The following is a 9671-nucleotide window of genomic DNA, read 5'->3' as shown; positions in this document are numbered from 1 at the left end:
GGAGCGCTGGACGTTGAGACTGTGGGAGACGCACACATGCATGCACACACAACCTCACCAATTGATGGATAGATATATTTTTTTTATTTATGTGAAGTCAAGTCCAACATGTTTTTTACTGTTCCAAAGGCTGGTGATTTAATAAACCAAGAAATGTTTTCTTACGCGCCAAATATGTTAAATAAAACATCCACAATTCACTGAAAAGTAGAGATTATTTATTTTATTTGTGTTGTAAAGAACCCTCAACCGTGTTATTGTCAACATATTGTATTAAAGAAAACCAAGAACAACAAGCAGGGTAATGTAAGGATTTTAGAGCAGTCGCTTTGCTTCTGTTTACCATACGTTTCCTGGTGGACTGCTCTGATCACATCCTGCAGAGGATCTCCATCCATCAATGACAGGTAGCCCTCCACGACAGGAGCGTTTTGCATATCCCACAGTTTATCGTCCCTTTCCCTTTTACTGTAAGGATTTAAACCTCCATGCTAATTCACGGAGACACATTTATTTCTTGTTTGAATGTGCTGGCGTCTGTGAACCACTTCTTCTCTACTTCTTTCTTGCCCAGCTCCCAGAGTTTGTATAATATCTGAGTCCCACTTTTGGCTGTGATCAATAGGTATTCCTTGTTGTCTGGGTATTTGTTGACATTGTACCTTCCATAAACCAAAGACTGGCACAGCCGACCGAGCACCATCAGGAAGAGGCAGTCCCTCTCGTCACTGTTGAGCAGCATGACGCTCTCCCAGCCTGCTAACAGTGCGCCACCTGCGTCCAAGGGACTGGGGTTCTCCAGCATCGTGTACATGATCATTATTGCCAGATCATACACGTGGCATCCGCTCATGAGCATTGAAAAGTCCAGGATGCCTGACACCTCATGGTGCCCATTGGTTAGTGGTGTGACAATGATGTTCTGGTCACTCAGGTCCCCGTGTATTATCCCTGTGTAAAGACAGGACACTTAGAACTTTAAAATGAAGTGTGGCCATTCATTTCTCAAGGTTGCTAGAAAGAGATTAGTAGCAGCCTCACACAAAGGGCCTGTCTCTATCGTAAAACTATAAAGATGGATGACGTGACATCCTCCCATAAGGGAAGCCTGATCATCTTGATTACCCCCTGGTGGCTGGCTGTAGAAAAGGTAAAAATGCCCCTCCTCTATATTACAGGATGGGACATGGACCAAACTAGAAAGTTAAAGTCCACATGAAAAAAAAATCTCAAAGACTGTTTCTTAAAAAAATTGGCAGGACCTCAATAGCGTAGCTCAACTCTACAATCACCACTGCTTAATTAACACAACTGAAATTTTAGCTTAATTTTTTAGTACAATAGAGGAAGTGAAGACACGTCATCCATCTTTATATAGGCTCCAGTTTATGGGATCTATTGCAATTGTAAAGACATTTTGCTTGTTATTTTTTTTTGCTAAATCAGTCCAACTAAAATAAAGAAATGAATAATCAAATTTACTCACTAATATAACTGAATCAACAATAGATCATTTTCTGCGAAACCCTTCTTTCTGTAATATCTGCACGTTGCAGCTGCAGTATGGTTGAGGTTAGGGTAAGATTGTTAAACTATTGTTTAAAACCTCCGATTAATCCTGCAAAAAAATGTTTTTGTCCATTTGGGATGTGATGTATTTTTACTGTAAACATTTTTATTAAAGCTACGTTTGTATTGTGGTTATGGTTGAAGTAAAACAAATGTTAACTAAAGTCATTCAATGTAGGGCTGTCCAATAGGATGATATACTGTATTTCATTGAGAATAACAATTGAATATCAACACACAACAATAGAATATGTTTCATCATTTGGATAACGCTTTGCAATCTTCAACATGGAATGGAAACATGTAGGAAATTTGCATCAAGTCAATATATTCTGGTTAAAAATTGACCTATATCGAGGAATGAGACTTTTTCCATATCGCTCATCCCCATTTCAATAAAAACTTAATTTCTCGGTACTCTGGCCTGGATTAGCATTCACACTGTTTGTACAAAAAAGTAATTTAATAAAATAAGAAAAATCACTAACAGGGTTTCACAGCAAAGAAAAACATTACAGCACATAATCAATGTTGACTTGTTACCTTTATGGAAATTGCTGATTTTGGGCTGCACATGTGATTGAAACTGTTGGATGACTGCTCGGATCACATCCTGCAGGGGGTCTCCATCCATCACTGACAGGTAGCCCTCCAGAAGAGGAACGTTTTGCATATGCCACGGTTCATCGTCCCTTTGTAACATATCCAGGTTTGGGGATGAAAGCTGCAAAACATTTGTATTTGTTTTTCAACTGTTTAACTGTTTTGGCAACATTGGGGCAGAACTCTACACGTTGAAATTTGCATATACAATAGACATAATGAGCCCTGAAAACAGGTTTGGCTACATGTTAGCAAACAGTGGATTAATAATTCATTTACATACAATTTGCATAAGTTGGGGGTTTTGTTTCTAAAACCCAAATGTTCACTCTCTTTAGATTATTTTAGTTCTTTGTCTTCTAACAGCATGTTAACGAACAATAGCACTGGGTCTTTACCACATTAATACTCCACTGTGTTCACCGGCTCAATGCAAACTTTGAACGTCTGCATTTTGGTGCAGAGAAGGTGGTGTACAGCGGGTATCTAGGTTTAATAGTGTGCTTTAAAACCATAAACAATGAGCTGAAAGATGCTCAAACTCTGTAGAGCTGAGAATGCCACATCTGGAAATGAGGCTACTATTATACTTCCTTTTAGTTCCAAAGTGCATCACTGCTGCTATGTTTTAACTGGCATACTGATCAGGAGTTTTCCAGCCCCTCAAATAGAGCTCGGAAAAGCTGCTGGGCCCGTTTTAGTTTGAAAACTCGGGGGCTGGCAAAATAGACATTTGAAAACTTTTCAACATTGCTGTTACTTGTTCGTAGAATTGTATTTACCTAAGCAACCAACTACAGAATAGACAATCTGCTTCCTGTCTACACAGACACACAAATGTCCACGTTGTACTAAAACAAAAACGTCTTAGTATGGATGTAGCCCAATTCACGATGGGTTAATCACCACTGAGCCATTAGCCGTATGTCATAGAAATGTCATTATGTGCAGCTGTAATTCTAAGTGGTATTTTTATTGAGCATTGTGAAAGAAAAGTCTTGCAGAGAAGAACCCACTGAGAAGCATCACCAGACTTTGAAGTTCCCACCAGCTGGAGCTTTTTTATTTTTGAGGTTTTACAGTCCACTACTCTGCTTTGGTTCAGTCTCACCACTATAATAGCTTCGGTTTCAGTCACAGCATGCAGTTGTTGTTTTTTTCCTCTTTTGTGAAAATCCCACTGTTTAACCCCGGCAAACTAATGACAGACAGAGTTCAAATGTGGAGGAGAAAGTCCTCCTGCATCAGCCATCAAAGGGATCTGAGGTTAACATGTACCTGAAGCAACGTCTTATTCAGGGCTGCACCCAACTTGCCCAGATTATACAGGTCGTGCTTCGTGACTGGAGACTTTGCGACGGTCTCTCCAGGGAGGTAGGTCAGCAACCTGACGCAGTAGGTTTGAGCACCTTGTCCGCAGTCTAAGACGATAGGGCGGATAGAAAAACCCAGTCAGTTCAGTACCAGGACATCGGCTGTGGCTGAGGGGTAGAGCGGTCGTTCTCCAACCTGAAGGTCGGCAGTTCGATCCCCAGTCTTCCCCATCTGCATGCCGAAGTGTCCTTGGGCAAGATGCTGAACCCTGAATTGCCCCTCATAGAACAACAAAGTGCTGCTAATAGATGCACTGTATGAATGTGTGTGTGAATGGGTGAATGTAAAACTGTACTGTAAAGAGCTTTGAGTGGTCATCAAGACTAGAAAAGCGCTATATAAATACAAAACCAAAACCATCGCTATCAAGGTTCAGTGTTTTGCTCCAAGAAAAGTGCAATTAAGGATTAAGATAAGATAAGGAAAATACAAAATAAATACATAAAAAAGACTATACAGGCAACTATATGAAAAAGAATATGCACTATTTAAACAAAATATATTATATATATCATATAAAATACTATTGTACATTTATACCGATTTCTTATATATATATAAACATACATCTTTATATAGATATACACAAACATAGATTATTTTGTAAACCATACATATATACTTATAACAGTCTATATATACATATATTGATGCATCTATTTCAATATCTCTTTATACTAATATAAAAATACAGTTTACAACATCCTTGTGCAGTTATCCTGTGCCACTGCACTTGACCTAATTACATTATTCTACAAAACATATTTCCCCAGTGAAAGGTGTATATTATGTATATTATTCCATGGATTTTTATTAGATCTTTTATTTTTACTACTTGTCTACCTCATTCTGACTATCTGCTGCTAAGTGACTTTCCTCGGCCAGAACACTATAACAGTATTGCACATATATCAAAGCATTGCATAGCATTGCAAATCAGAAACGCACACATGTGATATGACCACCACAAAAGAGTCAGTCATATAAGGTTGTGTGCTAGATTAATTTAATGCAAATGTGTTTCCTCCCCCTGTCTGCCCCTGTTTCTGGTCTAATGGGGTTTCTCTATGCCTACAAGTCAAGCAACAACACAGGTGTAGGGGTTTCAGTGGACAGAGGATAACTTTTAAATAAAATGTACACCTTTGCTTTGAATATATAAAGTAAAATGTGTCAGCAGGTACGTGAGAATCTATGTTAAGAGATATTACGACACGGCAGAAGGTAGATGGACCGGCTTTCCGATTTCTCAATCACTATCAAGCACCTGCTCCAGCATACCTGCAGTTTATAGTGCCCCTACGCTATCATCAGAGATTCAACTGGCACTGTGCTTCCCGTATCACAAGCCAATACACAACAAATATTCTCTTTGTTCAATCTCGGTGATTACTTTGATCTTCCACTTTGAAATGAGACCTAGCTACCTCAGAAAAAAAGTCAGGTAGACTACTATCAAAAATTATGGTTTTGGTTCAATTCAATAAAATACAAATTTGAGGGTCCAGTTTTAGTTTGACATTTTGAGAACTTCCTTGCTTTCTGGTGGAGTGGCAGACCAGTCTCAGCAAGTTTCATTTGTCTGATAATTACCAGATGACAAAATCAGATTCAAACCACATTTAAACTTTGTCATGATGAGAATATTTAGCAGTTTGAGCCCCTAATAAAAGGATTTCTTTTTCTAGGGGAGTTCTAGACTCAATTGCGACTTTTGGATGTTTTACCCATAACATAAAAATTATCTAGTTTTCTTTGTTATCCAAGTCCAACAAATGTTATTGTCTCAAAGTGAAACTTTATGTAACAGATATGTGCCTCAGCCCTCGTTTCATTTAAAATATTTGGGTGGTATTTTGGCAGTTGGCACAGTAAGATAAGATTGATAACTACGTGAAACTATGGTGGTCAGGGATTAGTTATGAGTTATGTTTTCATTTGAGTGAAATGTAATGCTGGAGAGATGTTTGGCTGTTACCTATTTCCTCCATACTCATCAGCTGCCCTGTGGTGGTGGACACCACCGTCTGCGCAGGAAATCCATGCTGGTGTAGGAAGGACATGGCGAGAGTCTGCAACTCCAGCAGGGCCGTCTCCTCACTCTCTTTTGAGTTCATGATCTTCAGGACATACTTGGAGCCCTCCTTATCCTCCACGAGGTAGTTCTGGTCCATGTAACTAGGCAGGGTGGTGATCTCCCTCACAGTCACTCCATAAAGCTGCTGCGTCACTTCGGTTGCTTGCTTGGGGGTGAGCGTCGGCCTCGGATCGGCAGCTGTGGGATTTGTGCACAAAACAGTAACAACACAACACGATTTAACACAAATAGTGAGAGAGTACGCGGAGTCTTGCCAGACTGTAAAGCTGAAGTTCACATCAAAGCGCATTGTTCAGTTTGTCAGTCACACAGGATTCATAGACATGAAGAACGGGTTGAATGAGACGTTGCAGAGTCAGAGGTTAGAAGAAAAAGGAATGGAAGTTGTTGAGGAATTTTTGACCATCCTCACACATTACTGTACTCTATGCCACTATATAGTATGTATATTGTATATTACACATCATATCTGTACAGGATAATAGTGCCTGTCTAATTCCATAGATACTATGGTATTTCACCAGTGGCAACACGTAAGGACACAACGTGATTTAGGAATGCATACTTTAGGCTTAACTATCCAGTAGGCTGCGAACACCTACATGTAACATGGAGAGTGACAGCAATTCTAGCCATTCATGGATGTGCTGTTGGAATGGGTGACGCAAGTAGAGGAAGATATACTGGGAGGGTGTGGAAGACATTGTCAGACTTGGGGGTGACAATTGCTCATGTTACTGTGTTATAATTTTTATATTGTTCCACCTTCTGGTCTCCTTGATGCATCAAGTCTACATTCAAATCTTCTGCATAAGACATCAGCTGCTGCCTGAGTTCTCCTTTCACCAGCTTCCAGGAAACTACCATAACAGATGTAACACCCAACTAGGTAAGTTAAAAACAACAACATCTTATAGAATCTGCCTCCATACTGGTTTTGAAGGCTTGAGTGACATTAATTCACTGAGCTTTAGGTCCTTCTGCAATAAATTCCATGTTGCAGGTGTAGAATAAGCAAAAGCATTTTCCCCAATTTCTGTGTAAACAATTGGAAAAGAGAAAAACGAACGCACAGAGGAATTCCCAATGCATTTTTGCATAACGCAGACACACAGATAACGAGGGAGCAGGCCCATGCAGAATCGCCCTATATAAAAAGTTGAGCAGGCCATCCTACCCGAGAGTAGAACTCACAGTGATTAGTCACAGCTTTACAATATGTAATGAATAGTACAAAGCGTATGATCCACACTGTTTCTAATTGGTAATATTCATACATATAAACACATATTTAACACGTTTGAGGTCTAACTGTCGTGTGGGGCTGCTGTTCCAACGTCTCTGCAGCCGTGTGCAGCACTTTCAGAGCACAGCAAACATTGACATTCTCGGTAAGACTCAGCAGCAACACTGCTTAATATTATTGAAGATAAAAAATAAGCACTTACCCATCATCTTCTGCCTAAAGATGTGAGGCGTTGCGAGACTGTAGCAGTACTCTATCAGAGATCGAAGTTTCCAGATAAACCAGTAAAGACCAGACGGCCCCACCCAGAAGCAAATGTTTTCTGATTGGTTGTTTTGGGGGTTGAAACATGTAATTATCTTTAAGGCTTTTAGGGACGGGGGTACTTTTGTATCAACAATCCCATTAGTCTACTGAACACACTCATCTCTCTAATGCCATGGCTGCTGCTCTCTGTTGAGGTGTCTTATAACAGATGGTCATGATGATGATGATGATGATGATGATGATGCAACTATCAGCTGGTTCTCCAGGTTTAGGTCGGTCAGCCTTGAGCAGTCTTTGCAGTAGTCTCTCAGAAGTAGGTTTTCCAAAACAGAGATGCAAACTTCCGCACGCCTCAGATTCCTCAGGATCGTGCACTTTGAGCTCGAGCAGCGGGATGTTGTAAGTGTCTAACTTTGAGTAGCTGCTATGCAATCCGGGGATTTCATGCTGTCAGAAAGTTCCCTATAATCATCTCAACCGGTATGTTCACTTGCGTTTGTTGGCTTTTCATTCTTAGGAACATTTTGCACAAGCACCAGCATATCCAGGGCTCACAACGTTTTGTTTCTTGCAGGAAAATACACAGTGTTTACACACAATGCACAATTTGTCAAGAGCAATTTGTCTTCTACATTTTTTGGGGGGCATGGTAATAACAATACCAATATCCACACAATGAGTAAATCTGTTCAGTTTGCGTCTATGTCAGTTTTGTGCATCAGATGGTCAAAAAAATGCACAGAATATTCTGAAATGAAATCAAACATTATTAAAAAAGACATATCATGCTTACAGATATCATGCTTACAGTTATGCTACTATGTTACCCCCAGCGTCATTATAGGCAGCATGTCTCTTGCATGTCTCTCGACTGTTTCCTGCCAGAACATGTGGCACTTGAAGAGAGAAATGTTGTTGGGTAACAAATTGGCCTCCGGGTAAATAATGTGGGGGTGAGACAGAACCTGTGCACCAAAGTGGCCTGTGGCTGCTTGAACTGCTCACACACAGCACAGGGACAATGTCAACTGTGACCTGATAAGATACATTTGAATAAAAATCGTTCTGCATCTGCTTTCGAAGTGAAGGCAATGCCGCCTCAATGGGATGTAGGAGGGTCTGAGAACCACCAGAGGGCAGTGTTACATCTAATTTTTAAATAGATAAACTTCAGTATAAAGTAAAAACACTTGATCAAACCAGTTTTAAAGCACAGTCTTTAAGAAAAGAATGCACGAGTAAACAGTGGATAGGAATCCTATTAAATATAAATCCGGAATTTCAGAAGCTCCTCGATGAAGCCATCCTACAGATGATATGCTCTAAAATATCAAGATCTTAAAAGTGAGAAAGTTGTATTACTTGTTTTAATTGGACACATTCTACTTGAAAAGAAATCTGACATGTCTGTGTATCTAAACGATCTATTCTGAACATGTGAGAACACGTTCAGTTTCTCTGTTTTATACTTTCCAAAAATGTATTGGCATCGTGCAGCTTTGAGGGATTTCTGTATTTGTTAAGAGATTTGCTGGATTGCTCAAAGTATTGTTGTTTGAGCACACACAGCCATCGTAGTGGTTTGGATTGGCTGAGTGTGATGTTGTCGTTGGAATATGTTGGATTAGAGCAGTTTGTGCAACCACAGATGACATCTTTGTCGTATTAGTGCGTTGGAACACGATCAAAAAAGTTCCCAAACCTAAAAGTGAAATCTGTGATCCTAATGTAAGCAGTTGCGAAATGTTGTTATTCAGAAACACTCCACGCTAACTAGTTACTGTCAAATATCACTGACACCCTCAGCTGCAGAACAGGTTTTAATGGCGGATTCAGATTTCACATATTTGCCTTCCTAGGCTGGGTTGTTGAGACATAGCTGCCATCATTGTTCCTTGTTTTTGTCATCAGATTGTAGGTTTCAGTGAATTGCACCCTCTAATGACCATAGTGGAGACATGTCAACTACCCATTTTATTATTTTATGTCAGCTACAGCCCTCAACATGGTTAATGACCCCCGCCATGGAGGTTATTACGTTTTTTCAGGAAGATTCAAGAATTCTTTTCATGTTCTTAAACAATGTTTTATGACAAAGAAATAATTAAGGTTATCAGATCACTTCCATTCTTACTTTTATATTGCTTCTATAAGAACTATATAATATTGTGTAGGATTGGAAACAGGAAATACGCTGTTGCTGCGATTTTTACCTGAAACCATTCTACAGAGAAGGAGGAGCACGACTGCGACCGCTACTGCCAGGTAATGTTAACTAAGTCCAGTTTATTAATGCTATATTGTGCTGTGTCACATGTTTAACCGAGAAACATTGTGTTTATTACAACACAATATAGGATTAATTCTAACCTTAAGTGGATAAACTGGACTTGGTTAACATTACCTGGCAGTAGTGGTCGCAGTCGCTGTTCCTCCTTCTCTGTAGAAAGGTTTCAGGTAAAAATCACAGCAACAGCGTATTTCCTGTTTAGCAGACAAGCCACGCCCGTAGGA

At 39.8% G+C, this 9671-nt stretch overlaps 1 protein-coding gene across 1 annotated transcript; it reads right to left on the bottom strand.

The window, feature by feature from the left end:
* Positions 1-343: 343 nt before the first annotated feature.
* Positions 344-7365, bottom strand: LOC117760401 (hydroxylysine kinase-like). Its single transcript, XM_034583405.1, has 5 exons — positions 7093-7365; positions 5525-5821; positions 3451-3593; positions 2113-2293; positions 344-951 (listed from the first exon to the last, which is right to left on the bottom strand). The coding sequence occupies exons 1-5, from the start codon at positions 7097-7099 to the stop codon at positions 497-499; spliced, it is 1083 nt and encodes a 360-aa protein (XP_034439296.1). The 5' UTR covers positions 7100-7365; the 3' UTR covers positions 344-496.
* Between the last annotated feature and the right edge of the window lie 2306 nt (positions 7366-9671).

The sequence above is a fragment of the Hippoglossus hippoglossus genome, chromosome 4, assembly GCF_009819705.1.
Source record: "Hippoglossus hippoglossus isolate fHipHip1 chromosome 4, fHipHip1.pri, whole genome shotgun sequence".
Lineage (NCBI taxonomy): Eukaryota > Metazoa > Chordata > Actinopteri > Pleuronectiformes > Pleuronectidae > Hippoglossus > Hippoglossus hippoglossus.
Note: the sequence above shows the minus strand (reverse complement) of the source record. Positions and strands in the feature narration are given on the sequence as shown.